Raw genomic sequence first — 24,730 nt, forward strand, 5'->3', positions numbered from 1 at the left:
TTAAAATTTCTAGAAACAATGTTTCTATAATTAAGTACGGGATACAGTAACAAGGTGAAAGTGGCCTTGCCAACGGAAACATATATATTAATTTTAATGCTATTACAATAGCTCGTGTATGAGTATTACAGCAAAAGTGAACATAACTCCTATTTTATAATTGAGTTTTAAAACAAAAACTTTTGATAGTAGGGTAGTGACGATCGCACCTCCAACTTACAAAAGTTCTAATACCAATTTAGTGACAAAAAATGCTTGGAAATTCGAATAAATAAATAAACTTTCTTAATGTTCTTATTCAGTACGCTGCAATAAATAAATAAATATTTTGCTGAATCGGGCAGAATAAAAACATTTTAAAAGACATTTATAGAAAAAATTAAAATTTTCCCAGTCGAAAAAAAAAATATGTGTACGCAGATCAAGTTTGAAAACAACCATATCTATATCCTATGTCCTATAGAAACAATGGGGTAAAAATATGAAAACTTCTCAGTTTCTGAATAAATTTAGACCGTAAAAGCTAGCCTCATAAGCCGCTGTCTTAAACGTAATTAAAACTATTACTTTTTGGTTGCGTGAATTTCAGGGTTCAAGCACAATCTATAAATAATATATGAAATTCAAAGCTTTACCATTGGTTTACAAGGGTTTAAGAAGCTTTCCGTAGCTTTCACAAATGTTAAGTTCCCATTATTTTGTACACACAATTAGAAATGTTTTGAATTACGTAGAAAAATGAGTGAAAATATTAAAGTTGTAGTTCGCTGTCGTCCTATGAACAGAAGTGAAAATGAAAACAAGTGTGAAGTAAGAGCAATAACTGAAGTTACAATAACTATGTAGTTGGTTGGATTTTAAATATAACCATATTTGAGCACACATATTCTTAGCTATCGATTTTTATAGATAATTATTCATAAGAATAGCATGCAGCTTATAGATTAAAGCCTTCTACTCAGATTGAAGAAATCTGTCCATCAGCTTTTTTCAATACCGAAGTTTATATACCCATGACTATCAGATACCCGTTACTTAGCTAAGGGGGTTGCGAGGGAGATGGAGATATGCTATCAACAAAGCGACTGTTCACAATATTGCACAACCCGCAACAGCGCCACTTAGCGTAGACTCCTTTATTTTCTTATACATGTTTAATGGATGCTCCGATTTGGACAATTTTTGGCATGCAGATATTGATAGTCAAAACAATATCGCAACTACACTTTTACAAAGTCTTTTAAAGACGGCAGACAGGTTTTAGCGTGGGTGTATAGGCGGTAGTGGACGTGGCACGCGCTTTCTCAGAATCTCAAGAATCTGCATGCCAAATCCCACCATTCTAGCTTTTATGGTTTCCGAGATCTCAGCGTTCATACGGACGGACAAACACACAGACATTCGGACAGACGGGCATGGCTATATCGGCTCGGCTAGTGATCCTGCTCAAGAATATATATGATTATGTAATAACTTCAAAACGTAAACCTTACAACAAAGTTACCATTTATAAATATAATTCCCCCAAACATAATTAGAGGGATACTTCATTGTTTTTTAAAAAGAAACGAAAAAAAACTCTACAAGTGCAAAATAGACCCAAATTGTATAAATTAAATTTTTGTAAAATAACGTGTAAAATACCTACAATAATTTATAAAATATTTTATTTAACTTCAGAACATTGTTGAAATAAATGAGTATGCAGTTTCCGTGACAAATCCTTCGGCTCGCCTCGCTCCAAAAAAAATGTTCATATTTGATAGTGCTTATGATATGATTACGAAAACTGATGTGATTTATAACGAAATGTGCTATTCATTAGTAGAGAGCACTATCGAGGGATATAATGGAACCATTTTTGCTTACGGCCAGACAGGATGTGGAAAAACACACACAATGCAGGTACTAGTGTTATGTTATAAAGCTGTGATACGTAATTAATGTGTAAAATCAAGGTTGGCAAGTTATTATTACATTAAAATAGCTAAATTGTGACCAGTACATTTTCCCACCAATTTTCCGATCGTTCCTATGGCAGCTATATGATATAGTCGTCCGATTTCGATAAAATTTAATTCGAAATTCAAAACTAATTAAAAAATGTTATTTCCAAGCTTAGGAGGTTATTAGCTAAAAAAACACCAAAGATTTTTTTACATTTTTTTCCGATTATTCCTATGGGAGCTATAAGATATAGTTGTCCGATCCAGCTGGTTCCGACTTATATACTACCTGCTAAAGATATAAGATTTTTGGGAAAGTTTCAGCCCAATATTTTCAAAACTGAGAGACTAGTTTGCGTAGAAACGGACGGAGAGTCGGACATGGCTAGATCGACTCGTCTAGTAATGCTGATCAAGAATGTATATACTTTATGGGGTCTGCAAGGGTGTACAAAATTGTCTATTCAAAAGCAGAAACATGTGTCGGATGCAAATAATATTCTTTGTTCTTGTAGATCTGGAGAATTGTAATTTATTTTATTTATTTATTTTATTATTGTAATTTAATTTTACACCCACATTCGGCTATATGTATGGATGGGAAACAGTATTTCACAACGTTACGCAAAACAAAGCTATTTCACAAGCTAACTAAAATTTCACTGATCTAAATATATTAGGCGTAGCCTGGGCCCATAACCTGTTGGGACTCCAAGTTTAGATAAACAAATCACCGTATTTAGTATTCAATTAAAGTTTCGTTTATTTAGCACATCACAATCAACCACAGCTTACGAGAGAAGATTTAAACGCGTGGTTGACGTTTTAGTGTTACCAAAGATCGATAATATTGTATTGCTGTTTTTGGTATAATATAAAACATAATGGGGTTATTCCTAGACATACATATTCATCCCGATAGCTTTAAAACGGATGGACAGGCGGGCATGGCTAGATCGATTAGGATTAAAACATATAAACAAACCTTAATTGGTAGGACGCAACTGGATATGTAAATAAAAACACGGGGATACCAACAAAACTTTCATAAAAAGTCTTTAAAAACCTATGCATAATCATTACTTTTATAACCTTGTTAGTTATTTTTTTGATAAAGGGCGTAAATCTTCCAGGAACTACCATAATCATTTTTGGCGTATTTTGGCTGTAAGCTAGTGTTATCATTCATTATATGCTGTCATTACTAATACGGGTCTTATCAAATAGGTAGGGGCACCGAAATAAGAAACAATCCGAAAATTAGGACAATTATTACAAAAAAGAGAAATTTATTAGTAAAAGTATTATTTTGTGCGCCTTACGGTGTTTGAAAAGTATGGAAATTGTAAAATAATTTATTGTTTGCTCAATGGCATAACAAGTTGCTATTGGTATTTCTTACATTTAAATGATTGTCATTACCTTTAACGGCAATTAAATTATTTTGTTAACCTCTTTCCTTCTAACATAAGGGCAACGAAAATTTAAGCAGCGGCAGTGGAATAATTCCTAAGTGTTTTGATCACATATTCGAGACAATATCAATGGCAAATAATGTCAGATATTTGGCCCTCGTAAGCTATTTGGAAATTTACAATGAAAATATTCGAGACTTGCTCAATACAAATGAAAGTACGAGCATGATAAATCATTCTCTTAAAGAAATTCCAGGTATTGGTGTTTCAGTTCCCACGCTGACCACGCATCCCGTTATTAGTGCAAACCAATGTTACGATTGGTTAAACTTGGGAAATAAAAACCGTGTTACAGCAGCGACGTTAATGAATGAAAAAAGCTCCCGTTCGCACACTATATTTACTATTACTTTGGAACAATCTCCATTTTTTAATAGTATTGCGACAGAGAATGACTTAGGAGGAATACGCCGAGGAAAATTAAGCTTAGTTGACCTAGCAGGTTCAGAGAGACAGCGTAAAACTGGAGCTCAAGGAGATCGACTTAAGGAAGCGTCTAAAATTAATTTATCACTTTCTGCCTTGGGAAACGTAATTTCATCTTTGGTTGATGGTAAAGCAAAGCATGTACCGTTCAGAGACTCAAAACTTACACGTCTGCTCCAGGTAACTGTATATAAATAATGTACAAATATGTTTATAAGTATATACTTTATTGTTTTTTAATCCAGGATTCCTTAGGAGGCAATACAAAAACTTTAATGATATCCTGTATTTCACCATCAGACATAAGTTATGACGAAACTATATCTACACTCAGATATGCAAGCAGAGCAAAGAATATTTCAAACAGACCCATAATCAATGAAGATCCTAAAGATGCAAAGCTTCGTCAGTACCAAAATGAAATATTAAATTTGAAAAGAATGCTTGAAGAGACTCAACAAAAAATGCTTTACAGAAATGATGAAAAAATAAAATTAGTTGAGTTACCTATGGCAATTTTAAATGTTCCAAATCTTAATTCAAGGAAAGAGGATCAAATATCTGAATCAGGTGAAGATCACGATGTACCGCTAAAAACCATAAACTCAATATCAATAAAGCCAAGTCACTCCTCTATTCAATCAAAGGAAGAAATGCAATTGCAAGCCCGAAGTCGCATCGACTTCATTAAACGCACTTTAGTTGGAGGTGAACGTGTTGATGACTTCAAACTAAAAGAACAGCACAAAGCTAGAAAATTTGCAGCACAACGTCACTTAAGTGCTATCGCCTATGCATTAAGCAGAGTTAAATGTGAGGATCGTGACCTCTTGCAGGGACATTATGCTACTATTACCCAAGAAATAAATATAAAAAATAATCACATTAAAAACTGTAAAGAAAAAATAAAAATGCTTGAAATGGAAGTTTCCGATTTAAGTTCAGAGTTTCAGCTGGATAGAGAGGATTATTTAGACGAAATTCGAAATCTCGGCCGTCATATAAAGTTTTATCAACAATTGGTTTATAAATTGAATCCGAGTTTTCCCAAAAATGGCAAAAACTGGTAAGAGCTTATCCTGTATATTACATCACCATTGGTCAATAAAACGTTTAACATTTCCCGCAGGGGTGATATATTATAAAAAAGTTTGCAACTCAGTTAAAAAGTCTATGAGTTGGATTTGTGGTATTATTTTAAAAGCAATTAATTTAAAAATTATACTTTTATACATTCAAAAAAGAGTTATAGGTTCGGCGTCATGTAAACGTGAAAATTTAAAAAATTGGAGCTGGTGATGATAAATGTCCAAGGTTATTAGCCCAGATTTATTATTAATGCAAATACGCATTGATCGAGACCTCGTTTGTTAATATCCGATCCGATAAAAAGTTATTCCAAAAACAAGATTTCTAGGGACCTTCCAAAATGAAAATGTTTGTCCCTTTGCTCGTTGGTTTGTATGAATCACTTTTTAGTTTTATGGCCTTGGAGCTTTATAAATGTACTTAGAAGCTCGAGATAAAATACTTTTGGGAAACCCCGTTAGTTTAGCAGGAAATCCAAAAAAGCTAGATTTTAAAAGATTATATTTTCGAAACAACTAATGCTACAGATACGTACTATATGTTACTGAAAAGGTAATTAGATATGCTAATCACGTGATTGCATAACTTGTCTAAATACAATAGATTTAACAAGAAAGGAAGTTAGCTTCGGCAAGCCGAAGCTTATATACCCTTGCAGCTATAATTATTAAATTTAAAAACACAAAAAATGATATTCCCAATAGTATAAGATAATATGTCAAAAAACACCGAAGCTATAATTTGTTTCATATTATTTTCCTACCAATTTTCCGATCGTTCCTATGGCAGCTATATGATATAGTCGTCCGATTTGATAAAATTAAATTCGAAACTCAGAACTAATTAAAAAATGTCATTTCCAAGCGTAGGAGGTTATATGTTAAAAAACACCGAAGCTATAATTTGTTTCATATTATTTTCCTACCAATTTTGCGATCGTTCCTATGGCAGCTATATGACATAGTCGTCCGATTTTGATAAAATTTAATTCGAAATTCAGAACTAATTAAAAAATGTTATTTCCAAGCGTTGGAGGTTATATGTTGAAAAACACCGAAGCTATAATTTTTTTCATATTATTTTTCCACAAATTTTCCGATCGTTCCTATGGCAGCTATATGATATAGTCGTCCGATTTCGATAAAATTTAATTCAAAATTCAAAATTATTTAAAAATTGTTATTTCCAAGCTTAGGAGTTTATATGCTAAAAAACACCAAAGATATAATTTTTTTTCATTTTGTTGTCCGATTATTCCTATGGGAGCTATAAGATATAGTTGTCCGATCCGGCTGGTTCCGACTTATATACTACCTGCAAAAGATATAAGACTTTTGGGAAAGTTTCAGCCCGATAGCTTTAAAACTGAGAGACTAGTTTGCGTAGAAACGGACGGACAGACGGACAGACGGACAGACGGACATGGCTAGATCGACTCGTCTAGTCATGCTGATCAAGAGTATATATACTTTATGGGGTCGGAAACGTCTCCTTCACTGCGTTGCAAACTTCTGACTGAAATCAATATACCCTCTGCAAGGGTATAAAGATAGAGATACACGTTTTTTAACCACTTTTAGTTTGTTTGTTTTTTTAAATTGTTTAAAACGATTTCTTTTCTTTCTATATAGCCCTTTAGAAAAAAATAAAAAAAATTATGTAGAATTTCCGATTTCTAACTACACATACTTTATTCAATTTCCTATAAAAAATGTTTCTATAATTAAGGACGGCATGCAGTTGTCTTTGCATTGTCGACGGAAATATATATATTGATTTTTAATATTTACCTAGTTATTTGATCTTAAAAAAGCACTCCAGTTTTATTTCTGAATGATATCATATAGTTTTGTGTTTATTTATAAATATCAGGGTTATTTTTTGGTCGCAACGGACAAATAAAACGCTAAAATATTACTTTTGTTGTTTTTATTTGTTCACAGCACTAAATTAGCAGGAAGGAGCTGAAAAAATCAAGCGAAATGCATACATTGAGTTTTTATACTCGATCCCATTTTTACTGCAGCTCAATAAATGAGCAAAATTTTACTTTCTGAATAGAATTTTGCTCATTAACCTATTGGTTCAGGTATTAAATTATATAGACATTTTTTAGTACAAGTAGTTAGAGCTGACATATGTCTGTCTTGCTCGCACCAGTTTTAAACCGTATAATCTGAGAAAAAATTCTTCTAATGAATGAACAATGTCGTGGAATAACACCATAATAAAAATGCCTTAGAATTTTATTTCATTTAAAACTTTAAACAGAGTACCTGATAGTCGAAGCACTTGATTATATCGTTCCTTATAGATTAAATTTATTTAATATTATTTTATATTTACGGATAAAGATATAAGTGATAGTTAGAATAACTCCTACCCCGATCTTAGATTGAATCTACGACCGCTTGCACTGTAGACAGACTCGCAAACCAACTCGACCTCGCCCGGATCTAATGACTAAACTGGTTACATGTACTCTTGGCCACAGGGATGGGATTTTTTTTTAGGTTTTATGCCGTAAAGTACTAAAGAAGACTATTTCCATCTTAGACAAAAAAAACGTTGCAAAAATGTTTAAGCAAGGCAAGGCCTCGAGCTCAGGACCTTTATGTACAAATAGTCAATGTTTCGACGCCTCTAACAATTTAACAACCCTGAAAATACTTTTTTTATTGCATTTTTAATTTAAGTACCAATGCTTCAAAAACAATATGGAACATTTTAAAAAGCATACGTTCTCAATTTTTTGTTTTAAATTTGTTGCTTTAAATTCGGATGTCACCTTTCCAAACTACTTTATTTTAAAAAAAAATAAAAGTTTTCAGAGTTGACAAAGTTGGAAATCAATTTTGTTTAAAGGACTGGCTGGTCGTATGTTCTATAAATACATTTAAACAAAACTTTAATAAAACGTCAAGGTCTAAGTCTCGAAAAAAAAGTAATGGATACAGTTTTTGGACACTTTACCCTACCATTTGAGGGCGTGAGAATAAGATTTAATTTTTTTGGACCGTCCTATTGTGCATTTATATTCTTATATTCATGTCCATCTGTCTATATGCAGCTCGTCCATTTCTGCGATTCTTCTTCTTCTTAGTTTAAAAGCTTCTTAATAATTATAATTTTAACCAGGACCCCGGATATTTTATTGCGAAATTCTTCATGGAATGATGAACTTAAGATTTGGAGGATTCCAGAGATAGATTCATTTAAACTTCCCCCGGCTACTCCAAAATCAGGATTTCATCGTATTCATAGTTCAACTATCGATAGTAATAATGTAAAACATATAAACTTTAAAATCAACAGAGATGCTAAGGTAACGGAAAAATATGTAAGTAATAATTAAAAATATTAATTTAGTAGCACCACGTTTACTACTTTACCAAAGCTTTACTATTTTATGTTTGCCCCCTCTGTAAGTACTCTACTATCTATAACATACCCGTTATTCTTTACAAAATTTAAAAATAAATATGCCTGCAGATAGCGGTCGGTTTCTCCTCCGAATGTTAAGTAAATGTAGGAAGCGCCGACAATTTTGAGATTGCAATTTATATTTTAATTGAAGTGTAATTACCTTGTCATTCGGGTGTGTCGCAAAAAATTTCTTTAGTCAACATTTTGAAAATTATTCTAAATACAATAAATTTAAAATTATAAATAAATTTTTTTTACAACTTTTTACCTATTTTTTAAAATTGGTTCGAAAGATTTATTTTTAACTTTTGATTTATAACATATTTTGTAATACAAAAAACTCCAACCCAGATCATATTGATATTTTCAAACGTATCAAATTGATATTTTCTAACATATCAATATGGTATTTTTCATACCAGATTGATATCAAATTAGATCATATCAAATTTGTGACCATACTATGGTGTTTTTTATACCAGTATGGTATTTTTCATATCATGCTGATATTCTTTCATATCAGTATGGTATTTTTATACCCTTGCAGAGGGTATATTGATTTCAGTCAGAAGTTTGCAACGCAGTGAAGGAGACGTTTCCGACCCCATAAAGTATACAAGGGTGGTGAAAGTATTTTCACAAAAAAAAAGTTAAATATACTCATAATTTGAACTTACATCTTGTTAACTTTGGCATTAATGGAAAGGTAATTTAAATGCCGTTTGAATGATACAATACATTTCTTAACACATTCAGTACTTATTGAAAAAGACGAATTTGTGAGAAAATGTCCTTTTTGAACTTTTTTCCTCGACTTGAAAACTTACATTTTTTGATGCAAAAAGTTTCTTCAAACAAAAATAATAGTAACTGCAAAAAGAATTTTTCAAAAATCATTTTGCTTAAATTTTTTATGAATTTTGAATTAAATTTTATCGAAATCGGACGACTATATCATATAGCTGCCATAGGAACGATCGGAAAATTGGTGGAAAAATAATATGAAACAAATTATAGCTTCGGTGTTTTTCAACCTCCATTCATATAACCTCCAACGCTTGGAAATAACATTTTTATCAAAATCGGAAGACTATATCATATAGCTGCCATAGGAACGATCGGAAAATAATATGTTACAAATTATAACTTCGGTGTTTTTTAACATGTAACCTCCTACGCTTGAAAATAACATTTTTTAGTTAGTTCTGAATTTCGAATTTAATTTTATCAAAAGCGGACGACTATATCATATAGCTGTCATAGGAACGATCGGAAAATTGGTAGGAAAATAATATGAAACATATTATAGCTTCGCCTTTTTTTGACATATTATCTTATACTATTGGAAATATCATTTTTTGTGTTTTTAAATTTAATAATTATAGCTGCAAGGGTATATAAGCTTCGGCTTGCCGAAGCTAACTTCCTTTCTTGTTGAATATCAAACTGATATTCTTTCATATCAAACTGGAATTCTTTCATATCAAACTGATATTTTTCATATCAGATTAATATGTTTGTAACTTCAATATTAACCTGTTTTGATTTTACATTTTTGACTCTTGTATACAAATAAATATTAAAGTTCCATATTTATTTTATACATGTATTAGATCAATTATAAAAATAATTTGAGGAGCAATAAATGACCAATCACGCTGTACTCGGATGCCACCTGTAGCTTTGCACCAGCGCAAGGAAGTCCATTTTCTGTCCTCGATAGATGCGAACTTGCCTAGCTCGGCATCCTGGTCAGCCGTTTGACTTTGTGTAGTTCAGTGTGTGTAGTCCAGCCACCGAAAGGCACTTTACAGTGTTCAAGAAGTAAATAAATGAGAATTAGACAAACATCAAGTAAATACAAATGAACATGACCTACTACCATTTGGAAAACAAAATAAACAACAAATGTTTCACTTTTGTATAAAAACTTTTCGTTGAATGTTAGAGTGACCGCTGCAATTCAGTCAAAAACTATCTTTAAGACCATACTAAATAATATTAATACACAAAAAATACGAAGGCACAGTCATACTTTTTTTTCGAAGACTTTTCAATGTTACGTTTGGTATGAAAAACATATCAAATTTATTCGAATTCATATCAATATGATATATAATCATACCAATTGATATGATTTCGTATCTATTTGAAATGTGAAACACAAAAATAACGATTATATTAACGGTAATATATTATAAATTATAAAAATCACAAATTTTAAAATTATGATGAAAATGGATAGGCAATCCAAAGAGAATCACAATGGTATTTTCCTTTTCCGCGTGTGTCTGGTTGATTTTTTGATTAAAAAAACAGATCAATAATCATTATTTACAGTCCCTGGAAAAAATGTTTCTATATTTAAGTACAGGATACAGGATACAGTAACCAAGTGGTCTTGGCATTGCTAACGGATATATATATATATATATTGATTTCAATGATATTACAATTTCTCATATTATTTTAATATCATAATAATTGATATTTAATACAAAAATGTCTGATATCGTCGCAAATTTTGAAATCAGATCAATATGAATATCGACTTACAATTAATCTAAGTTTAAAAAAAGGGATGCTTAAAATGAACAACGTAACTATTACAAAATATTATATATAGCGTTATTGAGGATTTCAGTGGCGGATCCTGGATTTGCAAACTTGCAAACTTTTTGAAGATGTATCCTCCCAAACAGATTTACTTTCCGGTTGGCTTATTGTATTTTTTCTTCCTATCCTTCCTATGTTAGCTATATGACGGACTTTTATCAAATTTAACATGTAATTCTGAAATGTTAAAAAGTGACATATACCGGAGTAAAAGAGAATATGATCAAAAATACTGAAGCTGTAGTTATATTGCTATTATTTCGTTATATTTCGCTTTCAGTAAACATAACATATACGGTAGTAAATTAAAATGGAACATTAACTTAAGATTTCTTCAATTATTTTTATTTTTCTAAAATTCGGAAAGCTTTGTATATACAATGCTCCCATGGGAACGACCTGGGAGCGACATGGGTGTAGAAACATCGGCTTACCGAAGTTGGCTTCCTTTCTCGTTATTTTTTTTTTGCTTCCTTTCGGGAAGCCTTATTTATAATATAGAATTTAAAGAATTTCGAAGGGCAATTCAAAGTGAATCTCACACACTAACTTGGAAAACCTATATTTTTTAAAGTATTAATCCGATCGATTTGACATTTTATGCAGACATAAAGAAATACAACAAACACTTTATTTTAAAAGTGAAAGCCCTTACTTTCCCATTAAATGTTTTCAAGTTCCCTAAACTTTAAAATCAGGGTGTAAAGTAAAAACTTGATTACAAAACTTGATTACTACTTAATTCTATGACAACTGAAAGTGAGAAAAGTCCAGCCTTTCTAGAAGAAATTACTCATCGCAAATCTAGAAAAACCAAGAAACAACCATCAATAAATTTTGTCCAGCTATACGCTCCCCGTCTTCTGGTTAATGAATTGTGAGAAAGACCGGTACTTAAAAAACCTTGGCATGGTGAAATGTACATGTTTATGATAAAAATTGTGAGTATGCTCGGCTTTAATAGCAGTGCAGAGAAGGTTGGAGTTTATGGATATTTGAGAGTGCAGAATTTGCTGTTTTATATGTATAGCCACGCCGTTTTGCCGAAGTATTATGAGGAAAGTTCTTAAAGTACCCTTTACTTATTTTAAGTTTGACAACATATAGGAAAAGATAATAAACCAAAAAAAGGTTTTATTGCTGTAACAAAGCAAATAAAATATAAATATAACCGAAATTAAAACTTACAGAGGACATGAGAGAGTTCGAGAATGAGTCGGTGACTTGATCAAGAATAATTATACTTTTTACTCTACGAGTAGCGGGTATTAAAACGACAAGTGTGCCATTAAGGCGTATTTGTTTTAAATATGGTAAACAGAGTAACGGGTTTCTTCCTTGTTTTTCGTTAGCTATATAATTTTAATTTTGCCTTTTTGTTTAAATATTTTTTTTTTAATAAACTAAATTTTAAATACGATATATATTATAAATAAAATACTTACTCTTTCCTTTAAGGAGAAAAATGAAAACACTTCTAAAGAAAAATTCAACATCGATGTACAAAAGAACTATTTTAGAACCAGTCGACAAAAATATAAAGAGTTTGGAGAATTTGGTAACACATTACAGCGATTTAAAGGCGTATATGATACAACTGGTAGCTAAAGAATTAATTTAATATGCATATATATATGTATATAATATGGTTAATAAACGTATTAAAATGTTTAAGAATGCACTTATTACTTTTCATGCTAAACCTGTAGTAACCACATGCCTATTGTTTCAGCACAGAATCGAAACAGGTCTCTTCAGCGGATAGTGAGTCTTGAGGTGCCCAGCAGGACGCCGAAGGGTGGGCCACATAAAGTCTCATACACCCGAATTCAGAAAAGGTGGCACGGATCCGTCCCTTGCAGGGTTTCAAAATCTCAAAATGCTATTGCCAAGATAATTGATTTAGTTTTCCTGTGTACCAAACATATTTCATAAAAAGTTAAGTTAAGTTAATTTTACAAAACATATGCAAATACTCTTGTAAATATTGCCGTTCTTGTCAACTTTGTAATCCGTACCGACGAGTGCCACAGAACTGGCTTAAGGTGACGCAGAACCGCCCCCAACCGGCTTTCTAAATCCCAAAATTCCATTCCAAAATATTTTATAAAATTATTCTGTATATACATATATTTCATGAAAATTGGGTACCCTAAGTTGGCAAGTTTTTTAAATTCCTGATCTATATGTTTTAACGACAATACGTATTGTAGGTATTTTTAATTATTCTTTATTTATTTAATAAAAGAGCTGAACTAATTGGTTTATTTTTCTATCAATTCTGCCCCCGATAGTTTCTGAGAATGTGGCAGAGTAGCCAATATAAGGTCCAGTATAGTAACAATGTTGAGAACAGCATAAATTCGTCGAAACGATTTTAATCAACACAATAGTTAACGCGAAATCAATTAGTATTGGCTAAACAATGATTTAGTTTGATCCGCGCAGAAATATGATCGAAAACACGGTAGATCTTTGCGTGTTTATTGTGACAATCCTTGTAAAATATGAACTGCTTATGCCTAGCTTAACTAATGCGCTCCAAATCGGAGCGGAGACTAAAGGGAGAGATAAAGTCAGTCAGAAAGGAATCTAGTTCGAGCCACGTTGGAATTTCGGCTTTATTTTGGATGTATTTGAATAATTTTTCAACGGACGTTAGACTCGGATTGTTTATGTACATTGCCGTGAAAAGGTTCCGAAAAATCGGCAAGCGAAAATCGGCGAAATGCCACGCCCAATCTAACGCCCATAACGCTTAAATCTGTCTACCGCCGGTAGGTGGCGCATTTCAATCTCGCTTTGCTGCTTGCATATCTCCATTTCCCTTTGGTCCCTTTAGCTGAGTAACGGGTATCTAACAATCGGGGTACTCGACTATAGAGTTCTTCCTTGTTTTAAGTGTGCAATTGTGGGCAAAAGAAACTGGGACATATATAAAATGCCGTTGCGCTGGATTAATCACTTTTTGATTTAGACAAAATACCATGGGCGTGGCACCCTGCTGAAATAAACAAAAACATGGTAGCTAAGCTACACCTATATATACCCAACATGATACAACCCTCAAATGACAATTTTCAGATATTAGATACCCACTACTCAGCTAAGGGGAGGGTGAGGGAGAGAGATGAAAAAATATACTTTTTCCGAAATTAGCCTCTTAACAAGTGGTCCGATTTGAACAATTTGAAGATAGATTTGTTTTTATAACCAATACCCATCTACATGACAAACATTATTTGATTGGGACCATTCATTAAAACTTTATAACCAAAAAAACAATCAATAATTAGCACATTTAATTAGGCGCGAGAGGAATGGAGATATGCACGCAGAAAATCGGTTGTTTCCGCGATTCGATTACTATTAAACGCTAGGTGGCGTGTTAGTGTAAACTGACGATTTGCTGCATGCATATCTCCATCCTTCTTGCACTCCTTTTAGCTGAGTAACGGACTATATAGCGTTTTCTCTTGTTTTTGTGTGTACGAGCATCGCGCCAATAGGAACAATTTATTTTGTAGAATAGTGGAGTTTACTAATTTATGAATAAAAACTTAAACCTGTATCCAAACATTGTTTTATTTTTTTTAATTTATTCTGACTTTAATGATATTTAGATGTAATCATTCCGCGCTTAACTTATTGCAGAGCGGCAAAGGTCTTTTACCAAATAAATCGACATAGAATTCATGACTTTAAAGAACACTTAGGAGTGTCAAATTTTTATTAAAGGGACATGCTACGTACAAAGTTTTTTTTAATTATAAATGTAATATACACCCCATTATACTGAATTTCAATCTTAATTAAATTTGACGAAATCAAAAATTGTCATTTGACTTTTATTTCATTTGTACAAAATCAACTCTGAGATTTATTAGAGGAAACTAAAAAATAAAATTATGAAAAAGAAATAAGATTTCAGTATGCATTTAAATTTTGACCGAAATGGAGTTTTAAATTGGTCGATATATAGTCTTAGTCTGCATACACCACAAAGGGAACGTGGTTTTCTGAAACACTATCTCGTAACTCAACCTTAACATAACTTGTAGAATTATCTTCACTTTGGCTGTTTGACTCAAGGTTTGAACAACCACTTTTCCGCGAAATGCTGGTATTCCTCCTTAAATGAAATTGAGCTAAAAATATTTAATTTAATTTTAGTTAAGAACTTACTTAGCTTTCGCATGAGTCAATATATGAGATTTTAAATTTGTGGATTGAGCGAACTTTTTATTGCAGGCATCAAACGGACAAACAAATGGCCTATCTCCAGTATGTATTCTTACATGTGTTCTGTAAATAAAAGTAATTAATGGTAAATACATTTATATGTCAGGAACTTATATGCTTACTTGTAGAACATGTATGCTTAATCTTAACGTTCTAGCTTCTAAAGATTCCGAATATCAAAGCAAAAGGCGCGCCCAGCGTTTGATGTTATAGCAATAAAGTTGCACACACAGTTCCACATTTTTGTGAATAACTTTGAAAGGCTATCTAAAATACGTTTCTTCCTAATGGTTTCAAGCTAAGAAGCGCTCAGCGTTTAAAGTTGCATTGTAAAGATAATGTTACATAAAAGCACGCTGTTTTTTTTATCAAGAAATAAATATAATATAAAACAAACACCTTTTTTGGAGCAACGAAGCAAAGTTTTAAAATCAAATTTTAAGACGAAAAATGATTATATATTTGAATAAATCAGCAGTCTCTGCCATCACACGTTCAGTGTAGGGCAGCTGTCGGAACATATACTTAAAAACTTATAATGTGCTTGCTTTGCAATCAAGTGAGAACGTAGGAAGCTACTTAGAGTGGTTTGATGTATTGCAAGGTAACAACACAAGAAAACTAAATCCGAGCGTTGTCCATAATAATGAAAACGAAAAATTATATTTTGGCTCTTATTGTGAATACTACCACACAAACGGAAGCCCAGGGCCCCTACAATTTTTAGGTGTTTTTTCTAATTTAATAGGCAGTGTTGAAGCGGAGTGGCTTTGATGAAGTCCCAAGAACGAAAGGTACGCAAAAACTCGGGGGTACTTTGAAGTTTTTATGCTTATTTGGACACTTTGAAAATAAAACTGACTAAGCCTAGCTTAACTTAAGCGCTCCAGAGCGGAGCGGAGACATAGGTCAGAGATGGAGAGGAAGAGCAGAGGGCAGTGCGAGCGCGTGCGAGTACTTGAAAAGTTTTTTTGGTTTAAACATTTTAACCTTCTCAGTAACCTAATGTGCTACAAAAGTGAGTTCAAAAAGTGCTTGCTTGGTAACGTTATGTCCTTAGTAGGCCAGTAGATACAAATTTGAAGTGTTAAATGTAAAAAAGTTAAAAATGTACACCTCAATGTTTCTTTACGAGTCGAAGTTTAGTTAAGAGAGTATCTCAAATATCATAATCGAGGCATTCAACTACAGCAGTTCTTGTTTTTATGCAGTTACGCCAATGCCAGAATATAAATATGTAAGATAGAAGCTCGCATAATTTGTGTTTGCGACGCCGATAGAATTGCGCCTGTCTCCATTACCATTTAAAGGCATATTAGTTTTGAAATTGGTCAGCGAACTAACAAGTGTCTGTTCGTAAAACGCCCATTAGATATGCAAACTTTTATTAGAGCTAGAACCTTTTTTGTACTGTACCTTAAGTTAAAATCCAGAGAAAATCGTTTTCCACATCCCTCGAACGTACACTGAAATGGTTTTTCTCCTGTGTGAACCAACTGATGTCTTTTAAGCTTAGAACTTTCTACGAAAGCTTTCCCACATTCTGCACAAACATGAACACGAGGACCGTGAGTGTGCAAATGCTTGCGCATCGCAGACGAGTCTCTGAAATTTTTATGGCAACCTTTATGGGGGCAAGCTATTTTCTTATCATTTGGATAGGACACTATGACTTCGGAAAGATTAAAACTTAAATCAGTGCTTCCGCTTGGTCCTAAATTTATAAACAAAAATTATTATTAAACCAAAAATTCTATATTTTGTAATTATATTTTAGTTACAGTTCTTACCTATATTTCCGTGGTATGATGGTTGTGAAGATGTTGATAAGCAATCAGTTTGTTGTCTTTCCTGTAAGCCATTCCCAAATGGCACTGAGCTAGTCAATGTACGCAGATCGCCAGTATTGTCAGTAGCTATTATTTTAGGATTATCAATTGTCATGGCGGCAGTTTCATTGACCAGCTGTATACTTGTGGAGTCCGAAATCAAGATGGGATCTTCGAAACTTAATGTTGATTTACTTAGAACCTTTGTGGAAATATTATTTTCACGAGATAAAAGTCCCTTCTCTTTCGTTAACTGTTCTATGATTGGAACTGAGCTTAAGTGTGGCTGCATTTCAAGTGCCTGAGGTTCTTGAATAAATACATCATGCTGTATTATAGATTCGACCTGATCCAGGTCTTTGGTTCGTTGGGACGTGCCCTGATCAAAATCAATGTCTTTTCCTTTTAAAAAATCGGAATCGCCAACATTTTGGTCTGACCCGGAGTATTCATCATCGGATATTCCGGATGCCCACATTGTAACACTAAACTCTCCTTCCATAGTTTTAATTTGAACCAGCTTTTGCTCCCACCGTCTTGATTTTCCAGTTGATGTTAGTATTGTTGTATCTGAGACCAGAAAAGGCGAATTTCTGCCGACAGTACAAGACTCTTCTGTAGCGTTCCTATTGCTTGGCAGGTTATGTGTCACGTCCTTTGAAATTTCTTGATTTTCCGCATAACCAATATTTTTATAACAATTGATATTCATTTGATATCCAATGTTGGTATTCTTCCTTCTGTAAATGAACACATATTAAGTCTTGTTCATATGCTTAAATATTTAAATAAATTTACTTACATTTTAGAGGAAAATATATTTTCTGATGCTCTTAATGCCATTTCATGTACATTAGAATTACTTGCGTTATCACTATCTTTTGGTACTGACTGAATAACTGATTCAAATACTTTATTTTTGTGCAAGTTGATGTGATTGCTGAGGTGTATACCATCTGAAAGAAAAATTTTTTTTATAAATTACTTTAAGGACCATAAATTTAAGATTGTTGTCCTGACAAATTTTGTTCTGCTACTTTATTCACCGTTTAAATATTTGTGGATGTAGAGTCTACATTGTAGACAATTGGAAAATTATTCAAATAGGGCCTAGTAGGTAGAAAGCTAACAAAACGACGCCTAAAACAAAAATCAATATATGAAATCAAGAAGGGACGCTATAATCGAATAGCCGTTAATTTCTTAACTTACTTTAAAATACATTCCCTTCGAAAAACATCGGCAGGTCATTTCACATTAATTATTTTATCGTTCCTATGGCAGCAATATAAAGTACTAGCCATGTCCGCCTGTCCGTCAGTCCGTCTGTCCGTATGAACGCTGAGATCTCGAAAACTATAAGAGCTACAATACTGGGATAAGGCATGCAGATTCCTGAGATTCCTGCGCAGCGCAAGTTTGTTTCAGCAGAGTGCCACGCCCACTCTAACGCCCACAAACCACCCAAAACTGTGGCTCCTACAGGTTTGATGCTAGAATAAAAATTTTAACTGAAATGTATTCTTCTCATCAATACCTATCGACTGACCCACAACAACTTTAACGCCTACAAACTTCAAAAAATCGTAAATATGAACGCGGATATCTCAGAAAATATCCAAGATAGAAAAATGGGATTTCAGATTTAGATTCCGTAGCCTTGAGCGCAGCGCAAGTTTGTTACGCGAATATGCCACGCCCACTCTAACGCCTACAAACCGCCGAAACCTGTGGCGCCCACAATTTTCATGCTAGATACAAAATTTTAACTGAAATGTATTGGTGCCGCCGGTAGGTGGCGCATTTCAATCTCACTTTGCTGCTTGCATATCTCCATTTTCCTTTGGTCCCTTTAGCTGAGTAACGGGTATCTGATAGTCGAGGTACTCTACTATAGCGTTCTTCCTTGTTAGTTAGATCAGGATCACTAGCCGAGTCGATCTAGCCATGTCCGTCTGTCCGTCTGTCTGTCCGGATGAACGCTGAGATCTTGGAAACTATGAGAGCTAGGCTATTAAGATTTGGCGAGCAGATTCCTGAGCTTCTTACGCAGCGCAAGTTTGTTTCAGTAGAGTGCCACGCCCACTCTAACGCCCACAAACCGCCCAAAACTGTGGTTTCTACAGTTTTGATGCTAGAGTGAAAATTTAAACTGAAATGAATTGTTCTTATCAATACCTATCGATTGACCCAAAAAGTTTGCCACGCCCACTTTAACGCCCACAAACCGCCCATAAACTTCAAAAAATCGTAAATATGAACGCGGATATCTCGGAAACTATCAAAGATAGAGTATTGGGATTTCAGATTTAGATTCCGTAGCCTTGTACGCAGCGCAGGTTTGTTATGCGAATATGCCACGCCCACTCTACCGCCCATAAACCGCCCAAGCCTGTGGCGCCCACAATTTTTATGCTAGATAAAAAATTTTAACTGAAATGTATTGGTCTCGTCAATACCTATCGATTGATCAAAAAACGGGTATCTGATAGTCGAGGTACTCGACTATAGCGTTCTTCCTTGTTTTTTTTTAAATTTTATTAGAAGTTCTGAAGTCTTAAAAGATTGATATAATGTAAAAAACAGGCAATACTATAATTTTTTACATTTTTTAAAAAATATTTTTTTGATCACTCCTATGGGAGATATAGGATAAAGCTTTTACCGACTTATATACTATCTGCAATAGAAATAAGACTTTTGGGAAGGTTTCATCCCTATTCCTTTAAAACTGAGAATAGTTTGCGTAGAAACGGACAGACGGACGTACATAGCTAGATCGACTCGTCTATTGATGCTGATCAATAATATATATACTTTATGGGGTCGGAAACGTCTCCTTCACTGCGTTGCCAACTTCTGACTTAAATCATTTGACCCTCTGCAAGGGTATAAAAGCCCACCCAGAAGAAGGGGTGCATACTGGTGGAACCAAAGTATAGCGAAAACCAGGAAATACGCTCAAAAGGAAGACCTGCATTTCAGTCATTACACTGCCGACACCAAGGGCTATCTACCATCGATGCCGTCGGTAAACTGTGTGAAATCGCAGACAATGCCACTGAGGGGCTATACGGAACTAATTAATCAAGTTTTGACACGTCGACAGATACAAATAAAGTCACAGACAAAATAATCATACCATTAAATACACCACTAAAAATATTTATATCCAATCTTCGATGAATCTCCAAAATCATTTTTACAAAGTAGCCTTTCATTGACCTATAAAACAAAATAGAATTTACCCTGTAACGAAAACGAAGCCAGTTTTCGGTAAGTCGAAGAAATAGTAACCTTGCAAATTCTATGAATTAAAATGTGACAAAATGGGATAAATCTAAAATATTAAACATTTAACAACGAAAGATCTTGAAAAACCACAATTTTGTAACTATTTCACCCCAAAACAGGGTTTTATGTCGCTAGCTTTTAAACTGTTAAAATTATTGAAAAACTGCAAAAATCCGGATACCAACTGTTGAAATTGGAGCTATGGAATATATTCGTCCAGTCGACACGCGCCACTACCCCGACCAAGAGTTGCATGAAAAAACACGATTTGAAAAGTTGCATATCAATAGATCTTACACTGTAAAAAACTCCCCTTAAACACAGAAAAGAAATCAGTATAAGCCGATCGTCCATGATACACTCATCATACCGGCTTTCAAACTTGGGCGCATACTTGATGACGTTTGCGAAAGATTCAAATCGTTGGCTCTTAAAGGGGGAAATACAATTGAAAATTTAAGCCGAAGGCCTTGTTGCAAGCGCTTTACCAACTAAGTTAGTCTAGTTTTGTAAACTTCTCTATCTGTAATAATAATAATAATAATAATAAACAATTGAAAATTTATTTTTTTCGAAAAAATTTTTTTTGTCTTAATGTACTCTAAATATGTCTGGGAATAAGCCTTTAAAAGCATAAAGGATTTTTCATATTTGTTTGTTATAACATGTTTTTTTTACGAACAAAGTCGAAAAAAAAGTGTGTTTTTTGAAATTTTTTTTTCCAACTTCACATTTTTTCATGGAAAAACCATTTTTTTACATATGAAATAATTCATGTTGTGCGCTGTACCTCTAAGATTAATGCCCAGTTGCTGTTTTTTGTTTTAGACGTGATCCTGGGCCTGGAGACTGCACGGCGCAAAGTTCATCCCTCAAAACACGACTCCACATTATTGATCATAAATGGGCTTAATTACAATATTTTTTAAAAAACTTGACTGATTTTCATTGCCCAATGATTTTCTAATAACATGCAAAAAGAATCGCTAAGATTCATTTAATTCCCTACTTGCAATCCACTCCCAAAGATAGGCCTCACTTTATGCCTTTTAATTGTATTTCCCCCCTTAAACGGAGACGGACATGGCTATATCTACTCGTCTAGTGACGATTATCCAGAATAGTCCACGTAGTGACGAATAGTAAGCAAAGGGACTACTATATACATATAGCCGCAAAATTGAAACGGTACTCTCATGGTCTGACCGAAACAATTAGTGCACCGATGGAAGGTATTGAGATTTTGTTCAAATAAGCCGATTGGTACAGAAAAAATTATTGTAAAAGTAAAAATATTTAAAATTGAAAAATTTAAGCACAAAAGCACCTGACGCTAGTTTCTGCTCAGCGCTTACATTTTTGAAGCTAGAGAGTTTGACATTTCACATTTAGATTTCTCTAGATCCTATAAAGCCTTTATTTGCTTTGGCCACGACCACTATATGTAACACCCATAAATTGAAGCAAACAGCTGATCTGCAACTCGCTACAACTCTCTGCGGCAGATAATCGTGAGATAACTGAAAAAAAACCGTAAAAAGGCTGAATCAAACACTGGGCGTGTGCGGTCCCATTTTCCGCTGCAGAGAGTTGTTGCGACTTTATCCCGTCTCATTTCTACGCGTGGATGAAAAAGTCGCTGAAGCGGAATTTGGTCGCTGACGGGAAAACCCCTCTGTGTAAAAGGGTTATTTCTACGGAAACTAGTCCCTCAGTTCTAAAGTTATAGCTATTCAACTTTCCCAAACATGTCTCTATTGCAGGTATCGGTAAGCCGAATTTTCTATAATCTTGCAGGTTGTTTCCGAGCATTGTATGTACAGAGCTTTCCGAGCTTTAAGATATAGTTGTCCGATCCGGCTGGTTCTGACTTTTATACTACCTGCACAAGAAAGAAGACTTTTGGGAAAGTTTCAGCCCGATAGCTTTAAAACTGAGAGACTAGCTTGCGTAGAAACTGACGGACATGGCTAGATCGTCTCGTCTAGCGATGCTAACCAAGAATATATGTACTTTATGGAGTCGAAATCGTCTCACTGCGTTGCTCTGACTGAAATCATTATACCCTCTGCAAGGGTACACTCGACAAAATGTGTAATTCTTTTCGTTTACAACCGGAAATTCACAAGTGAAACCTCTTGGAAATGAAAACTTGTACAGGGCCGTATACCTATGTATGTTTGTATTTTTATAGCAAGTACCATCTTTGTACATACATATGTATACATACACGGCCAAAACGCCTGAGTCGTTTGTCCCGATCAAAAACCTCATCCGGGTGACACTGCTTCGGGCGCAATTCTTACGATCATCAATATATATTCGGTTTCCACCCCGTATATGATCCTTTATATTATCTATTGTTAACAATGTACACATATGTAATGGCTCCCTTTTCGGAATATGTATATAAAGTAACTTTATAAATATACATACATTTATTATGTTACAATGTCCTGTATTTGTTGCCGATTTGATTAATATTCGACTCCTGGTAAAGGGCAAACTCACCATTGCTGTTATTATGGACGTTTATTTTGTGAATGCCTTTTGCGTTGATTTTATCTTCGTCGTATTGCTCATTTTGAAGAAGTATGCCATAACGTTCGTATGCCATATTTACAATGTTTTGATCCAATAAAAGGTTCCGTTTACAGGTAGTATAAAAGCATCTCATCAGCATGCATAAATGCAGGCACTTGTTGTTATATTTATTTATTTCCCGAGCGTTGTACTCCCTGAGTATATTAATTGAATCTGAAAGGACATACATTTGTGTTTCATATAAACAACGCAGACTTTTACTGTAGGTGAGGAGTTTGTGGTCGTATGTACAAATGCAAGGGCTTAAACTAAACTATGTATGTAAGTACACGTATGTATATATGCATATGGTAGCATGTTTTTAAAGTTAATCAATTTAAAAATAATTTATATTTAACTTACCTAGCAGTAATATTTTTCATCATAAACTAGAGAACACTACAACCAGCACTAAAGATAAGAGCCGAACAAAAAGTTAAGGTATATTCACCTTTTAGACACATATGTAACTTATGTTTTGTTTAAATTTCACGAGTAGTAGGTAAATTGTTCAATTCATTAAATGTTTATATAGTTTTTGTACTAAAAACAAAATAAAACCAAAAAAAAGGTAAGCAATTTTTATGAAACCGATAACAGATGCCGTAAAATATTGATAATGGTAGTCAGGCTGTTTGGTATTTCATTCACAAAAATCACGGTTTGTATAAAATACTAAGCTACAGTATTTTATAAAAGAAATGATATGTCAAGTTCGCACATTCAATCAATAACCAAACTAATAGCCTATTCCCACAGAGGTCCATTCAGTATCCGCCATCCGTTTAGTGGGTGGTCTATAAGGCTTTCTCAACCAATATATATGCCAGTCAGGCCGCCATCCAAATTTAATATGTCGTTTAAAATCACTGTTGCAAATTTAAGCGGATTCTCGCGTAAGTATTGAATGTTTTGGTGAAAAAGTTGCCAGGCCCTGTCACTACGGACATAAGCTAGAGGTTAGTTATTTTCTTCAAAAAGCGTAGCAATATTTCTATAAACGATGAGGTCATTTGCATTGATCCGAGCCGTTGCAAGACTGTTGTTTTGCCCTGCTCCTAGTATATAAATATCTTGGGACCGTAGTTTAAGTCCTATCAGTTCTGACATTTTCGTAGCAAACGCTAAGAACATTACTGTCAAGAAAAACTGTAAGGATCGGCAAAGCTGCAACAGTGATTAAGTTTTAGCAGGCTGTTCACATCGGCCACCGCTGTTGCATGAGTTGCTATTGCCATTGAAAGAGATCAACTGCAGTGCATCCTCTAATGAGCAAACATCGGAGCTGAGCAGCATGCTTAAAAAGTATAGATGAAGAGATGTTGGACGATTTAAACAATTAATGTGTAGCCTATTAACACAGAGGGGGTTTCCGATTCTGCCACCAAGTTCCGCTTCAGACACTTTTTTTACGGGCTTTTACGGGCTTAGGTGATTTCAGTACATGGCGTTCCGGGATTTTAATAAATGACCAAACAGTTTGCTAATAGCAATGAAGAAATCATTTAGCGCACATGCTAGCGTTAAAATTGCATTTAGTTTTGCGTTGTAATCCTGCCGTGCGTGTCTTGGCAGCTTAAGCGGAGATGAAGACGAATTGGCTTCTGTAGGGAGGTGGGAAAAAGGGCGCCCGCTAAGGGACAGGTGGAGGAGCCATTACCATCCATTGCCAGGTTGCTGGGCGACTTAATGCAGCATCAGGCGGAACAACCCCGTTTCGAATCCGGCTCCCGCTTCCTCAAGGTACAGAATGCCTGAGATTCGGAGCTGGACTACAGATGGCGCGGGGAAGATGGCGAAGCAT

General features: G+C 34.2%; 2 protein-coding genes across 13 annotated transcripts; one reads left to right on the top strand and one right to left on the bottom strand.

The window, feature by feature from the left end:
* The first annotated feature begins 669 nt into the window (after positions 1 to 669).
* On the top strand, positions 670 to 14,770 carry LOC119561360 (osmotic avoidance abnormal protein 3). Of its 11 annotated transcripts, none has more exons than XM_037876205.1 (7): positions 670 to 810; positions 1,681 to 1,905; positions 3,419 to 4,027; positions 4,093 to 4,913; positions 8,075 to 8,276; positions 12,437 to 12,578; positions 12,711 to 14,770. In XM_037876205.1, exons 1-7 carry the CDS (start codon positions 739 to 741, stop codon positions 12,911 to 12,913), a joined length of 2,274 nt encoding a protein of 757 aa, XP_037732133.1. In that variant the 5' UTR covers positions 670 to 738; the 3' UTR covers positions 12,914 to 14,770. The 11 variants fall into 11 exon arrangements, with proteins under 11 accessions (XP_037732133.1, XP_037708099.1, XP_037707269.1 ...); XM_037852171.1 differs by having other exon boundaries at positions 1,681 to 1,911; positions 12,716 to 12,768; XM_037851341.1 differs by lacking the exon at positions 12,437 to 12,578 and having other exon boundaries at positions 1,681 to 1,911; positions 12,716 to 14,684.
* A 40-nt stretch (positions 14,771 to 14,810) lies between these two features.
* LOC119550706 (polycomb protein PHO) lies at positions 14,811 to 23,533 on the bottom strand. 2 transcript variants are annotated; one of them, XM_037860823.1, is made up of 8 exons: positions 23,378 to 23,528; positions 23,290 to 23,325; positions 22,855 to 23,100; positions 17,852 to 18,005; positions 17,011 to 17,789; positions 16,637 to 16,934; positions 15,164 to 15,283; positions 14,811 to 15,110 (listed from the first exon to the last, which is right to left on the bottom strand). In XM_037860823.1, exons 3-8 carry the CDS (start codon positions 23,024 to 23,026, stop codon positions 14,963 to 14,965), a joined length of 1,671 nt encoding a protein of 556 aa, XP_037716751.1. In that variant the 5' UTR covers positions 23,027 to 23,100; positions 23,290 to 23,325; positions 23,378 to 23,528; the 3' UTR covers positions 14,811 to 14,962. The 2 variants fall into 2 exon arrangements, with proteins under 2 accessions (XP_037716751.1, XP_037715923.1); XM_037859995.1 differs by having other exon boundaries at positions 23,290 to 23,533.
* Between the last annotated feature and the right edge of the window lie 1,197 nt (positions 23,534 to 24,730).

The sequence above is a fragment of the Drosophila subpulchrella genome, chromosome 4 (genome assembly GCF_014743375.2).
Source record: "Drosophila subpulchrella strain 33 F10 #4 breed RU33 chromosome 4, RU_Dsub_v1.1 Primary Assembly, whole genome shotgun sequence".
Lineage (NCBI taxonomy): Eukaryota > Metazoa > Arthropoda > Insecta > Diptera > Drosophilidae > Drosophila > Drosophila subpulchrella.